Source organism: Brachyistius frenatus, unplaced genomic scaffold, assembly GCF_029030835.1.
Source record: "Brachyistius frenatus isolate BFR_SWC_R1_liver_20210118 unplaced genomic scaffold, ASM2903083v1 Contig_17, whole genome shotgun sequence".
Classification (NCBI taxonomy): domain Eukaryota; kingdom Metazoa; phylum Chordata; class Actinopteri; family Embiotocidae; genus Brachyistius; species Brachyistius frenatus.
Window position 1 is genome coordinate 1437405 of NW_027210616.1, and position 16467 is coordinate 1453871.

Below are 16467 nucleotides of genomic sequence, written 5' to 3' on the forward strand. Positions count from 1 at the left end.
CACAGGGCCAGACTAGAATAACAATGGCACTTCAAAGTCAGTCTCTATGCAGTGGTGGAAATAAACAAACCCACAAATTCTGTTGGAGAAGCTGAGTTCAGCAATGTGTCTCATATCTTTAACCATCCAAATAGGGCTATGTGATTGTAGTTCTCACCCCTACTGTGCTTAGTTTCCAAAATGTTTTTTAAATTGCAGAACATCAAAGAGTTTAATCCAATTCATTTTGGATCTCAAGGAATTTACTTTGATAGAATTGCCTTTTAATAGTTAGATTTACTTAGATTTTCAATAGGATTGTATTCCACAACTACGTTGCAGCTGTATCTATTTAACAGTTATTTTAGACTTTAACCTGTGGGGGAAACATGTTATTATCAGGTGGCAAATACAGATAATTAAATGCTAATGTTTCTTAAGTTATATTCTAAATATACCGTGACTTGATTTGCATTACTTTGCGCTCTGTGTTTTTTTTTAACATCTGTCAGTCAAACATTTACATTTAAGAGTGTATATCTCTCAAAGACATCTTTAGATAATATGTGTAATTGCATGAGGCCCACAGCAGACATTTGTCATTGCAGGAAAAGCACAGGTGAAGTTAATACAATAATTAATGACTCGCTTCCATCTAAGCATGACAGTAAACAATGTTACTGAGCCAAGATGCACAATATGTGGTTACTGCGAGTGATAAATCTATTATGAATCTCATAACCATAATTGTTATTGATTACAGCTGTGCTTTGTCGAATGTGATGTCAAAGTGTCCGTGTGGAAAGGTATTATTTTGGGGTCAAATATGATGAGGAAGGGAGGCATGCTGCATTGAGATGGAAATTATATTATATCCCCAACAAGTTTTACCAAGCCGTCGCTGCTTCTTTAGTAAGTCAAAATACAGACAGCCAATCACAATTAGTTTGATTTAAAGCAGTTAGGTAATGTAGATCAATGCTAGAGTCGTCTTGACTCAATTAAATCATGACTGTTTAAGACTGGTGCACATTGATGCGTTGAATATATAGACCCGTGTTCTGTTCAGTCACCACTTTAACGCTCACAGACATACTTCCTGCTTGCAAACAAACACACACACCACCACTATTTTAAGCAGATATTGGGTGTACAGGTACAAATCCTCCTTTCTCTGTATTTTTGTTCTCACTTTCTGTTTTTTCTCCCTCCCCCTCTTGTCACTCCAAGTATTCAAGAATAGGTTGAAGTAAACATGGAGATCTTTGCCATGATCATAACCTTGTATTAAAATGTCCGTATCCTGTCGAGATGACAGCCTAAAGGAGCTGAGGCGTCACTTATTTATTTATTTTTTTTTAGCTCAGAAACTTCTCTGCCAACCAGCGTTATGACGCTGGCTCATGTTCAACACCCACTTCAGCTGACAGCATGAAAAGGGAACATGACAAGTTAAGCAGATCTATCTCGTCTGTTTTGAAGCGTCGTCTGAACTGGCTTTAAAGCTACTCAGTATGCGGCTCCCCGTGTTTGTCTGTGACTTCGTAACCTCTATCACGTAGCTTGGCCTTTTCATTTATCTCGGCGTGACGCTTACTCCACGCACGGGGTTTCTATCGGTCAGACACGTGATCTCCCTCGCTCACAAATCAACTGGTAGTATTTTGTCATCCTGAACATGGTAACGTTTGGGTTGTTACAAGGTAACAAAATGACGTGATGTGTGTGATTACACATGTTTGTGCAGACATAAATTGATAGCGTGAATATTTATTGATTTAATAACTTTTTTGGGGGAACATTGAGTGCAATGTTCAGGTGAATAGCTCTTTTATACCCATGAGGACTGTTGAGGAGCAGTTAAGCTGTTCAGTTTCTTAACGGGTGGAGGCAAAATAGCGCCTATGGCCTTGTGACACAGACCACCTGTTGCCAATTATTATGTACGCATATTGTAAATCACTGTTCACATAACTGCTCATAAGGCATCAATTTACTTTTATTGCAGTCCCGCGCTGCACCGAATTTCTTATTCCTTCTCTATTTAGAGGTCGAAATTGTCCAATACCCTACTTAGCTGAGTGCCTTCAGCCCTTGCAAGTACTCTAAATTGCTTACCTTCTCAATTGGTGTATTTGAACATTAGTCTGGCAGTCCCTACAATGATTTGCAACTTTTTTTCACCCAGTCAAATACACTCTTCCACAATTGCTTTGACAACGGAACACATTTGCAGTAAAACCCTGTCTTGATCTAGCATCACCTCAGTAACAGCAAGATGAAGTCAAAATTGTGCACCGCAGCAGTAATAGACCTGCTTGCATACAAAAAGATGGAAAGCAGCAGCGTTTGTCAGTGACCAAAGACTGGTCGAGTAAACGTCCTCACCAACACACAAAGGACGATAATATACATGGTGTTTGAGCTGAATATTGTGAGTAAATGTCCTGTCAACGAGGTGATAAACGTGTTTGTTGACTTTGCGTTTGTGTGCTCCCTGTTCTCTGTTGTCTTCCAGCCTGGATAAGATTTTAGCTGCCATGACAATTGCTGCAGAGAGAAACAATAAAGAGAGATTTGCCCCAATTGTGGAAGGACTGGAGAACCATGAGGCCCAGCAGCTCCAGGTAAGAAATTACATACACACACATACAAAAAAAAAAAAAAAAAAAGTTAACATTACTTATTAATATTCAGCATACATTCACTGCCCCTTTTATATAATTATTTCCTCTGATGGATAAAAGTGACCTTCATGGTTCAGTGGCTAATCCAATAACCGTTCGAGTGACCACTGATATTCTACAACACACTGTTATATGAATGAATACTGTAGTACTGTACTGTTATGTGGTGTTACAGTATGCTTTTCAGGATGTATTGTATAGTCATACACACTGATTTACACACCAGACAAAAAAAAAAAAAAAAAAAAGCAGGTGTTTTTGTCATGTACAGTGGAACAGTGTCATTCACACAAATTCCATTTTGTCACAAGGACCATGTTTGACGCAAGCGAGACTTAAATTGACAGTGGTGTCACTCCAGGGCCTCGTGTTCTTCAACCTCACCTGTCTTCGTATGCTTTTTGCTCTTCCTGTTTTCGTGTCCACTTGTCATCCTCACAGCACCTTGAGCACATGATGGTGGTGTGATCGGAGGGTTATTGAAATGCACTCGGACCTCCATTGCTCCTGCTTTAATCAAAAACACCTGCTTCATTGAGCACTTCTACTGAATCGCACCACTTTTTTTTTTTTTTTTCAGAAAAATGATAATAAAAAAAAGGATGTTGCGTTCTTGTTCCTTTCATTTTTTTCTTCCTCTCACTGCCTCGCTCATTTTTTTTCTCACATCTTACAAATACTTCCCCCTTGCTTTTTTCTATGTTGCTGTCAAGTTGGGTCTCAGAGGACTCCATGTGGAAGGGCAACTAAAGCACCACACCTCTCCTCATTTTCACTAGTATTCTTCAGCAGCGGGGAAAAACAATATAATGGCAATAACAACACCACTTAAAATGTGTTTTTTTACAAAGCCAAAAGCAGGGAATTACTTAAGGAATTACTTTAGCTGCAGGGATTGAGAAGTCATGATGGAAACTGATGAGGCGGGTGGTGGAAGAGAAAGTAGATATTCTTTTATTAGGGCACTGTTGTTTTTCCTTTAAATTTTGCCATTAATGAAATGAAGCTCTGCTAATTGTGATGTAAATTAAAATGCTTTGCTGATGCAGGGGGTTCAAGTAAATTAATAGACTTTTTATCCAAAACCTGGGATGGGCTAGAAAACTAAACTTCGCTAATGTGATTAAAATGTGTTTTACCGTAGTTCAGGGTGTACTTGTCTACTGAGCACGACCGAAACTCTGCATTTCAACATTAATGCCGTCCCGGCAGTGCCACTTTTAATTACGATGTTTGCAACCCCCCTCCCACCATGGCAGCATTGCCTCTCTCTAAACCTAAAACAGATTATAACCCTGACCCCATCCCTGCCACTTCCTACTCCACAATACATGACTGAGGTATGTTTTGATGTAAGTATCTATCTGTATGCAGGAGAAGAGAAAGAATATTTCATGAGCTCCATGGCTTTCTTCACTCACATAAATTCTGTGAAGATTTGGTGGAGTTTCTTTTATGTATCTGGCCTCTGGTGGATACAGTAAAATGTCAGGTTTCAGCGCGCAGATCTTATTCGAGGCCCTCAAGCTTTCGTCAAATATGGAGGAGTCTGCCGTGTTTGTGGTGCCTGGCTGGTGGCACTGACTCAGTTGCGGTTTCCTTTCCTGCAACAAACTTGTGCTTTCTCAAGAGAATATACGGTATCGTATCTGTATCAAATAACAATATGCATCTCTCCCCCCCTAAGTGGCTAAATAATGTGTTTGTTGTGCTGCTGCTACAACTTTTCAGCAACTAAAACTAGATATTAATGCTCTTCACTCCAGGTAGCTTGTGTTCTGCTTTTCACAAGACCAAAACACCCCCAGCAGATATAGTTTATTTGATTATAGCTCCAGTAAAAGATGACCTAAAATGTTGTTTGATTATTAAAAAAATCTGAAACATATTGGGGTCATAGTGGAGGACAATCAGTTCAAGATTATTATATTTTCAGTTCAGATGACATTGAATGAAATGATCAGTGTTTGCAGATTAATTTCCCCTCATCCAGGCATATCTCTACTTAAATCTATTGAGTTAGCTAGATACCTTTTTTTTTTAAACCTTGAAAAATAATACATCTGACCCAGGAAACAACTCAGAAGCAACATTGTTGTGACTCTTATTAATAACACATACAATCCAACAGTACAGGGTCATGGTTTCAGAAGGCAGTGTTTCACATCGTCCATGGGAATCCTTCAGCCTGCTATCGATTGTCTGTCCAAGGAAAACGGTCTTATCCACGGCCTGCTCCCCTGAAACACCTTACTGCTCATTACAATTCATCAGCGATTTCCTCTTTACCGTCCACCCTCCCCCCGACCACCCACCCAGGACGCACACCCACACACACACGTACACACTTTGAGGCTTTTTCTTTACCAATGAATCCATTAATATTGCACATCTAGTCGAAAGACACACCAGGCTTGGACTTTCTACCATCTTTGTGTCTGCTCTCTCTCCCCTTTTATCTTCCTCTGCTTATCATTTCAGTGTCTTTTCTTTAATTTTGGTTTTGCAAAATAAATATTAAGAGCGGGCAATCGCTGCAAAACCCATGTCTATGCTCCATCGACTGAACACGGAATAAATAATTAAACTACATAATCTTATATTGATATGTTTTGCGAGGAATATCTCTTTTGTATCTCTTTGCTCATTTGATTTTCTCTATTTTTGTATTTGTCGTTTTCTCTGTCTGCGCCACAGGTTGCTTGCATGCAGCTGATCAACGCCCTGGTCACCTCCCCTGAAGACCTGGACTTCCGGATACATCTACGCAATGAGTTTTTAAGATGTGGCCTCAAGAAGATCCTTCCTGTGAGTTACCAAACTATCAGAGAACACGTGGTTAGATTATTCACATGCATGAAAATAGATATGCCCCTCACTTTGTTCCAACAACAATCTAGCATTTAAATAATCCAGGTGTAAATTTGAATCCTTTTCATTGTATGTAAGCTTTGAGGTTAGTGACATAAAATCACAAAGGCCAGACTTGCCAAATCATACAAATATATATATATAAATAAGACTGATTTTTATTACTGTTTATTTAATTATTATTAGTAGAAGCCCTTGTCAAGTGTGATGCAGTGCTGGCACCTCATCACACAGGCATCATTATCAGCAACCTTACACATCTCCACATAAGCCGAAGGCAAACGAGCTCCAACTCATCACTCAAGCTCTCATTTGTCGCAAGTGGGGTGAATGTGTCACAGAGCCAGTTGTTAAAAAGTCATCCCAGCTGCTCCTGTTGATTATTACTGTCATTACTTTAATTATCTTCAATTCTTCCCCCTGATATGATAGAGTCTCGGTGTACAGTCATTTATGAATGCCACATTTACCGCTTTTAATGCCGACATTCAGACTGACACTCTTTCATCTAATTATGAGTTATGCTCAGGAGCCTCTGTAGCTGTTGGCAAAGAAACAGAAAATAAAGTCCACTGACAAAAAGAAAGCACAATTTGTTTCGTTCTTATAGTCCTTGACGCATGTATTTGGCTCTACTCCTCTTCTCCTTCCCTTCTCCTTCCCTCCTTCTTTTTTTTTTTGTGCCATTGTGCACCTCCCTCTGAAGCAGTGTTGCTTGCTGAAGACAGATGGTGTACCCAAAAAAATGGTGCAGGGTGATTGATACCTGCAGAAATTGGGTTACATTTGGCCCTGTCTCCGTCTGTAAACTCCACTGCTCGTGATTCATAGAGAAGTGGTAAAGAGCACCTCTGTAGCCCCTTGTGACTGGAACAGGTGTGCAGGAATCGGGACCGTCTGGAATACTAGTGAAAGGGTTCAGAGCATCTCAGTTCCTGCTTTTCTGTACAGCTGCAACAGGGAAAATAATATTCAGGTGCTACAGATTTTGAGAATAGATCCATTGAACAAGATAAGATTTAATACTGCAAAGTAAAGAGTTGTAAATTGTTACAAACTAGATGTCACTGTGACTGTTTATTATAATCCACACTGAAGGATGACCTTCTTTCAAACTTTTAACACGTTATCAACCATCTACTGTGTGTCTAACTCATTCCAGGAGCTAAAAGAGACAGAGGAGCTCGACATCCAGCTGAGAGTGTTCAATGAGAACAAGGAGGAGGACTCAATCGAACTCTCCCATCGCCTGGATGACATCCGTGCTGAGATGGAATATCCTTTTGTCCTCCCTCTGTGTGACTATACAGATGAGCAGGTCTGCAGAACGAGCTGCGAGGGACGAGTATATATTCTGAGTTTGGTCAAGCTTTATAAGCCAAAGCCCCTCATGGCTTTGTTCATTAGAGAAGGATTAGAGGAACCAGAGCACAATATCTAGCGCCATCCGTGGCCAGGTATTCTAGGTAAATAACCCTGTCATCTTAACCTTTGACCTATTCTCTCTTATTTTGATTTACCATTCTCTTCCTCCCCGTCTCCTCTCCTCTTCACTTCTTGTCTTTTAGCTGTGGGTTGTCAGACTCAAGAGGAAGAAATCAAATAGGCATATGCTCTCCTCTTCTTACCACTTATTATGCACAGCAGACAAATACTATTTTTTATGCGGAGAGATAATGTATTTTACGGTGAAGGTATTGTCATTTCTTGTTTTTGTGTTCCACTGTAGAAAGGTAAATTTCACCTCTCTTATGAATGTCCATTTAACTCCAAGCATTCAGAGTAGAAGTTAATAAGGTGAGAAGTAATTTAGTCCCAAGTCGGAAACTTCTTCAAGCATCCCGGAGAAGAAGCCTTTAATAATTCACAAATCTTCTCTCAGGCTATGTATGAATGGCTGACAATGTGAGCAGACAAACCAGACTCTGACAATTGTTATGCAGATGTTCATTCCCTCAACCTTTTTCTTCCACCAAGTCCCACAGTTCCAGTGCGGGCACGAAGTGCTGCTGGGAGTGACAGTTTCTGTTGACACATGTAGGTGAGGGGAGGAGGTTGTGTGTGTGTGTGTGTGTGTGTGGAGAGAAGATGGAGAGGGGGGAAAAAGTGCACCTGGATTAATGATGTGCTTGAGCAGGTTCACAAATGAGAAGGCCCAATGTTTGTTTCCAAGGACAATGCGGTATCGATCTGTGCGGTCTGAGCATGATTCGAATGCCTAGGCTACCTTTTGTCACTTTTCCTGCTTAGCACAGACACAGACACATACGTGCATGTATATGCATGATATCACGCAGGTAGTACCTCTACTACCTGAGTAGTGCATATGTGTCTTGTTTCTCCCAGCAGTTTCATGAATATTAACCTGAAGAGGCTCGTCTCCTCTGTGTCCATCCCAGGTCCAGGTGCCAAGGAGGTGACTCCAGGCCCCTGATAAATATTAATGAGCCGTGGAATGGTGATTGATTGACCCCACCACTGACTGGCCTACATCACACTCGACTGCCACTCATGTTTATTCATTATTTGGAGAGAGAGTGTAAAGAGAGAGAGACAGCGAGTGAGAACGCGAGCATAAGGGGGGCTTCCATTGAATGGATTGGCATTTTACATTAGGTTTATGTCTGCAGTTTAGTGATAGATGAAGCTAGTTGGATACATTCCCAGTGTGAGCTCCTTCTCATGTCCTCTCAAATGCTGCTGTGGTGAGGCTATAATTGAATCTCACAGGATTGCTAATTCTCCCAGGCTTCATACACAGCTAATGCAATGGAGGGAAGTAGTACTTTAGAGGAGCCTGTATTCCCATCCCTGGTTCTCTAAAAATTTGATACGAGATCAGAGTTTAATTACAGACATTGTTGAAATTAATAGGAACATTGTCAAACAGTATTTAAAAGAATTGATCTGCTCCAGCTTCCAGCATCTGCAGATTGTTTTGTACAGATGATAGCAAGCTCAGGCACCTAAAGATCATGAATCAATTTCTGCATATGCTCTTAAGTGATACTCTCTGTGCCGAAAGCCAAAGGGAGGAGAATCACAACATATGGTGCCACTGTGTTGCAAATGTCACTTGATCGCTTTGCAGTCAGTATGTTGCACTGTGTAAATATTTGAACACACTTTGCCAAGATCCACACTTTATGTTCGGATGACAATCAGATTTTTTTTTTTTTTGTTATCTTTGCAAGCTTAACAATGCAACCGTCTCCTTGGTCTACTTTTTTCTGCATGTGTGCACATACTGTATCTGAGAGGCATATTCTACTTTTTCAGACAGCATGAGTCTCCATAGGGAAATCCTCCTTTCTCAAGCAAACAAATTAAATAGACTTCAAATCATGCATTTTTCTTCACTTTTCAGAGCTTCACTTTCACAACTTTTATTAGATTTCTGATGTTTCGCATGTTCTAACTTCATTTTGTGCTACTAATCAAATTCTAACGATGTTTCAATGCACATGCCCATCTTCTCCTGTGCTCTATGTTAAATTGTTCCTCCATTGTTTTTTAAGTCAGTAACATCAGTATGAAACATGTTGTGCTTCTCTGAATAAGAGGCATCACAAACGGCTACTTTTTAAAACAAATAGTCAGCGAATATACAAATAAATGATCTTCAAACATGACAAATAAAAAGTGAGTCAGTTTGATTTTACATCTGTTTTAGATGTCAAAGCCATGAGTGTTTCCTCCTGGGGAAAGCAAATATAAGGCACATAATCAATAGCTTTTGCAAATTTAATAACTTGAATTTTTTTGCTCCTGAGTAGATGTCGGTTTCAATCTGGGAACTGAACCTCAGCCGTATTTTGCCCCACGAATGATCGGATCCCCGTCATTCCTAGCTTAAACATTCAAAGCAGTGAGTTTCTTCCTGTAATTAATTTCCTCCATCTTGAAAGGTCTGGAGTGACAGGTAAACCAGAGGGAGCATTCTTCATTGACAATCTCCCTCCTCAAGTTAGCTGTTTACAATGTTTCAGTTCCCCCAGGAGAGAATGGATAAGAGGAATCATAGCTCTGTTTGCTTTTCCACAATGATACCTGTCAGATAAAGTGAGTTGAGGAAAAGGGGGAAATAAATGGTTCTGCTGAAAACAAGAAGTCATAAAAAATTTAATGTTTACAGGAGTTGAACACACCTGGATAATGAACTCCAACTGGGTGTCTTTGCAAGAGGTCAGCCTTAACAGTTAACTTTAAAAACTAAAATATAACACTGTAATAGGGTTGTTTTCCTTAACCTTTCTCCTGCACTGATATGAACGAGGTGTACCATCTCCTGTCAAATATGGTGAGAGAAACCGGCTCAGAGGGGTACTTCCTGTCAATCCTTCAACACCTATTGCTCATCAGGAATGACTATTACATCAGGTAAGTTCTACGTGTTGTTTACATACCGCTGGCCTGCTATTGACTGATGACCTTGTAATTCGCTCTGTCAGGGTGCTTTTATAGCTTCCAGCCTTTTTTTTTTAATTTTTTACAAAAAAACAAAAACAAAAACAGCACATTAATCACACCGAACTTATTTATTAATACTTACAGGAAATATTTATTTCCCTCATGGGTCTGTCTGTCTGTTTGTCTTTGGCCATAATTGCTTTAAATGTAAAATCCAGGTTTAACATTTTTCATGTGAGGAAACATCTTTCCAAAATTGAGAGCCAAATGAAATGTGAATAATTGCAAAGTTGGTGTTATTTACCTACAACTGTGAAAGCCTTGCAGATGCTGCATTGAACCAACATCTGCACAACTCTCTCAGCTGGAAGTACAGATGAGAAAAAAAGCTGTTGAAGAAAAAAAAACTAATTCTTCAGTTTATCTTATATGAAGAAACTGCCTCACTGGCCTCTGTAGCTTTTAATCTATATGTCTGTTGAATTTCTGGCCACACCCAACATTGGGAGCATGTTAACTGTGCACTATAGTGCACTATGAAGTGCTCCGCTGCAGACTGAAAATAGCTCGTAGCTACTATTAGTCTGCAGCAGAAGAACAATTTTTAACTGGGTTGCAGTTGCTGTGTAAGAAAACACTTTTTCTAACCTTCTTTAATTTTATACACTAAAGTAAAAAAAACATAAATGATCAGAGTAACAATATCATTTTGTTATTTAGATTTTTTTTTAAGCTGCACAGTTTGCTTTTTACTTTACCTTTGAAGAGCAAACATGTCTGGGAAGGAAGGTCACTACTCATCTGAATGGAGTGACACTGATAAATTCACTGCTGTGTCAGACCTTTTTGCAGAAATACGACTTAAAAAAGAAAGTTCGAAGATGAAGGGAGGATGAGAGGAGGAAGATAAATTTACCATAGACAAGTTGCTGTTCCCTTGGAGTTATGAATTATGTATTCTTCATCTATTCGGAGGAAGTGAGAAATAGAATTCACATTAAGCATCTAGTATCGCCGTGTCCACCTCTGCTCCAGTGTCCACGTACGCCTCTGTCAGCCAGCAATGAGAACGGATCAGTAACAGTGCTCATAAAAAAAATGATGGTGTCTTTAAAAATATGTTTTTGATTTCTTTTTCCTCCAGCCTTCCAAACAAATGCAAGGAGAAATGCACACGTGCTCACACAAACATTAACACCAGAAATGCATTATGACTGAGGCCTTTTTTTCCCCCCATACATCACTGCTGTGGAGTTAGGATGATGGAGGATGCAGTACTACAGCGCATGCAGCTATTTCCAATAGATTCTGTCTGTTTTTGGTTTTTTTTGCAGTCTTTGCCCTCAAAGACCCCCTCCAATAAAAATATAGTTTTTAACCTTGTTAACATATCCATTTTGGCATTTTTATATGCTATAAGACATATCATGAGTGAAGTAAGTAGTCAGTGCTACGTCTGAGCATATCCACTTTGCAGTGTAGCACTCAAGGGCATAGGTTTGATCTCAACATTGGTAGGGACACAACAACCCACCCCCTGCCCCACCTCAAGCCCTGAAGGTCCAGCTGCTTCTCCTTTATCCTGCCCTGCCGCATCTTCACTTCATTTTTGAATTTCCTATTTGTAATAAAATGAACCATTGAAGAATAAGATACATACAAACATATGGTATATTTTTGAAGGCAATTTTAGATATTATGTGAATAGCAGCTTTTGAAACTAACTTGCTTTGGTCTAAATTGTTTTTCAAAATAAACTCATGACCAAATTTGTTGACTTTCAAAGGTTGTATTTGATTAACATCCAAATACTTTTATACCGCTGTTGCTTCCCAATAATTCCAAACTATAACTCATAATTATACCCTCACCTGACATCCTGAACATGCACCTGTTTCCTTATCAGCCTGCTCCACTTTTCTAGCCTGCTGCTACTGTTTTCTGCAGTCAAAATAATTTGTTAATGGTGACATTTTCATGGGAGTTTTAGGTTGAAATTCAACTCATTATTTGATATATTCACCCATTTTATGTTTACTCCTGCTGTAGACCTGAATGCTAACCTGAAGATGACAGAAGCCAGGCTTAGCTTGGTTGGTAGTATCAGCTAACGTTATTGTCCACATTGGCTCCTGATGCTCCTTTTCTTTTTTGGTGGTGGTAGTACAAAATGTGTTGGTATGGACAAAACTGCATTATGTGTGCAGGCAGTAGAGAAAAGGAAGTAAGTAATATAAAATACTAAATTTGTGGCCTCGCTTGAGGTATGGACTGACAGCGTAAACTCTCGCTATTCTGTGTCTTGCGGTACAAAACAATATTTGCACCTGACATAATTCTTCAAATAACCCACGTTCTCTCAGCCCGTCAAATGCCAGCATGCCGAAATTAGCTGTCTTGGGGACGTATGTGACTTCTTATGTCACTCCAAAGATAATTGCGTTTGCTCAAATAGTGGTCGAGACACCTTTGTCATCCCAAAATAGGGACGTGTCCCTACTGTCCAAAGGGCAAACATATGACCTTGGTACTAGCCGCAGTAGAGGCTGAGGCGAAGACTATAGCATATTCAATTCGTAGATCTTCCCGTACTGAATGAGGCAAAAGGTGTAGAGTTATACCGTAGCACTTTTAAGGCATTAGAGGATTTTCAAACCACCGCATCGCCGGCTTGAACACAGCCACTGGAGCTGATAGCTGCCATTTTAGACAATACTTGTGATTCCCCTACACATGCCGCATTTCAGCATTATTCCAGAAGTGGCTCAGCGCTCCGCAAAAAAAAATACGCCTGTAGTCTTTTTTTGACGGAATCCAGACAAAGGCCGTATCAAGCTGCACAGCGCAGATAAGCCAGGCAGGAAGTCAGATGCAGGAACAGCATAGAGAATCCGCTTAATTTTCACAATAAAACATCATGTGCAGGCTTCCAATCGATGTCTACCCCCCGGAATTTCAAAAAGGACAAGGAATGGGCTCTCCTAAAGCACAGTATGTTAAATAGTTATGAAACAATTATGAGGTTGAATGTTTTTTTTAAACTGTTTAAAAACAACAAACTGTATTAACTTTGTCTGGAGGCTACAGCACAACGTAGGAAACGACAACAATAAACACATAACTGTTAAACAAATAAATAAACCATTTCACAGTGTAGCCTGCCCTCCCACACTAGAAGCACACAAATCAAAGAAAAATGACCAAATCAGGAAATCAACAAAATCGGGCAGACAAAACACTTTGCTTCTGAAACGCTGCTGGTGGGGTATGAAGGCGTGCAGAGGACGGAACAAAACAGCAGTGTTAGGTGAGGTAGCGTTGTATAAAGGTTTGTGATCAAAGAAATGTCCGTGTGTGAATACTATTCTATCTGAAGTAAAAGAGATTAAGTTGTTTATGTCAGTTTTTTTTTTTTTTTTTTTTGTGGAATTGAAAGCACACTTGGTACCTTGATTCTTTTGTCTAATAATAATGTGAAATGATAATTCATTAAATATTTTAATTAGTATTCTAATAATAAGACAGTCTATAGTAGGTAACTGCTCTGTCTACTGTAATTCCTCCCAACACAACATTAGTTGTTTTTCTCCCCTCCGGGGCTAGGTTTATTTTTGATAATTAATCTCTCACTGGAAGCCTAATGAATGGGAGCACATCAAACCCACCCAGTAAATATAGAGCAGATCTGCTCTTTTGGAGCCTGGTGATATGGGGATTACACTGGTTATGTGGAGCAGAGCTGGATCAAGTGGCTGGGGCTGTGCTGAACTGCAAGCTATCATGGGAAGAAATGAAGGTGCCAAAGTAAAAGAAGAGGTGGGGAATGATACAGGGAGCCCAGCCCTGCCCACTGTGGAGGGGCCTGACAGTTCTGGGTCACTCTCTCCGTCTCTAGTTATCTCCACCCAGCCCCTATCTGCTCGGTGGTGGCGGAGGATGGAGGACGAAGGGAAAATAGGGCGGCTTATTGAGATAATAATGTGGTGTACATTGGTGACAGTTGTAAGCCGAGTGCCACAGTGCTTAAGCCATGCAGGGCGATGTGCGCTTTCACTAGCTTGTTCCAGTCATGAGTGGGCGAATCCACCAGCTCAAGCTTAATGTATGGCATTTCATGCTTTCAAAACAGTGCACCTAAATGCTGATTTATTCTTATTTGCTTTGGCTCTGAATTTTGTGCTCTTTCATATTTCTGTTCATAACGTGATATGGTCTGTCCACCCACAAAGTATCATCAGAACATAGGCAACAGTTAGACTTGAAGCCTCGGAAATAAACTTCTTTCCATTAAATGTTTTATAAAGTGCTCCTTACCACGTATGTCTCTTTTTACTCCGATATGTACTTTGATTATGTACTTATGTGTTTGGTATTTTTGGACACAATTAACCCACCTGGCAACAGACACTTTGTTCACAGCTCTGCTTGCTAAAATTGATTATTACATTTCAGTAACATTAACGGTCCCATCCCTTAATGCTTTAATGCGGAGCCTTCAGACGGGCAGGCTTTGATCAGACTTTCAGTTTCTTATCTTGATCAAAGTTGTCATAAAACCTCAGGCTTTTGGGCATCTCTTGATTTTCAATTATTCATTATATAAATTAATCCGACAATCTTGTGGAAGCTAAAAATAAAATACTCCAGTGTCTTTACCATTCAGGGATTTGTGGATCTTCCAGTGTCAAAGCTGGAGGTTGCAAAGCCACAATTGTTTTCTAAAATAGGATCAGAATTTATGCAAATTAAAGAAACATCATGTGCCACTGAGAGCATATTTGGAGTGTTGTACTACTGTATATATTTGTGCTTCGTAACACATAGAGGAACACGGCTTTCATTCTGTGCCCACTAGGAATCTGCTTGTTTTTTAAAAGGAGGCAACATTAATTATATGATTATTGAATCAGAGGGCTGTCCGTTCTCCAGCTGTTAATGCTGGTAATGTACCAGTAATGTATTAATTCAACTCCACCCCTTTTCTAGATTTCACAATGTTGTACCAGAGTTATGATTGCTCAGTTCTTCACACAAATTAGTCAAAACAATTAGCTGGTAAAACCCACCTTCACTTGTGCACTTGTTGTTTCTTTGTTTTGGGAATTTTAATTTTAACAAGGGGGATTTATGTGCATCGTTCAGGGTTTTTCCACATCTAGTCTTTAGATTAATAAAAAAGTGTCTCTGTTGGGAATTTAAACTTCGACTTCTCGTCAACTTCATGCTTAGAAAATAACAATTTATCAGTTCGGAGCTCATTTTAAGCCGATATTGTATTTGCTAAATGTCACTTGCAATTAAAGCAGATAATGTTACAGAGAAAAGGTCACACACACCAACATGTGTGGTGCAATTGGACTCTCGAGCTGATTCACACACCCTGCTTTACAACGCCGGGCACTCAGTCACACTCCTAACTGGCTGACATGTTTTCCCGGTCATTGTGCTTTCAATTACACACATTGCACTGATTAGATTTACATTTCAGTTTTTATGGTTGCTCTAATTGGCATGGATGATTGCAAATTATGCAAGAGGGCAAAGCGTAGCCTTGGCTACCGTCAGTCACCTTGAAATGTACAGACTTACACATACTCCGGTTCTGTGAATCCATTAATCTGCTAATTTCATGATAGGGGTGAAGCAAGTGATCAAATTTAATAGTGGGCCTATTTTCTCCAGCAGCACCCTTTCTGACATGGCATTTTGTGACCTCTAGCTCGGATAAGAGAATCATTTGTGGTTAATTAGCCATGTAGCGTTTGTGTCACTCATATCTTTCCGTGGCTTGTCTAATCGTTCTGCTTTGTTTCCTGGCCCCTCAGGCCTCAGTACTACAAGGTGATAGAGGAGTGTGTGTCTCAGGTGGTCTTGCATCGCAATGGCATGGACCCTGACTTCGGCTACAGTAAAAGATTGGATGTGGACTTCACCCAACTGATTGGTAACTTTGGAATTACGTCATCATTTTTTACAGTCCATCTGTTGGCAAAAGTCTGAATGTTAATTTTATAGTGAAAAAAATTACAGTCTCTTATGCTTTGGTATGCTGAAATCATCCCCCTCTTTTTTTCTTATCAAATGATGTGCTCCAGGAGATATGTCACTGATATACATTAGGAAAATGTTTTGATACATCTCAGTCATTCTCATTATCCTCCCAAATCCCTCTGAGATTCCTCCGTCTGACATGTCCAGTGACCTAACACACGTATAAATTGTGGTCATTATTAATGACTAATGCATTTGATTTGGTAAAATGAGTACAATAAATTCAGTCATTTTCAATGTTGTTTTCCTCTACATGTTTGTTAGCCATGTTTGTTGAACCATAGAGGAAGCATTACTAATGGGGATTCTTTTCAGACAGAGAACAAAAAAAATAAAAAACGGTATTTTGTCTCACTCGGTTGTCACTAACAGTTGTGTGACTTGCCAACAAAAGGTCATTAAAAGTTTCTAAACCTATCCACAGAGGACTGATGCAGTGTTAAATAAGTTTTCACTCACTTTACACAGA

General features: G+C 39.7%; 1 protein-coding gene across 4 annotated transcripts in view; it reads left to right on the forward strand.

Moving 5' to 3' along the window:
- diaph2 (diaphanous-related formin 2) overlaps nt 1-16467 on the forward strand; it is a 371302-nt gene that overhangs the window by 111175 nt on the left and 243660 nt on the right. For all 4 annotated transcript variants that reach the window (XM_069694231.1, XM_069694228.1, XM_069694230.1 and 1 more), the window contains 5 exons: nt 2498-2606; nt 5364-5474; nt 6700-6812; nt 9801-9917; nt 15773-15891. In XM_069694231.1, the coding sequence (XP_069550332.1) occupies nt 2498-2606; nt 5364-5474; nt 6700-6812; nt 9801-9917; nt 15773-15891 (569 nt within the window). The remainder of the gene's footprint in view (nt 1-2497; nt 2607-5363; nt 5475-6699; nt 6813-9800; nt 9918-15772; nt 15892-16467) is intronic.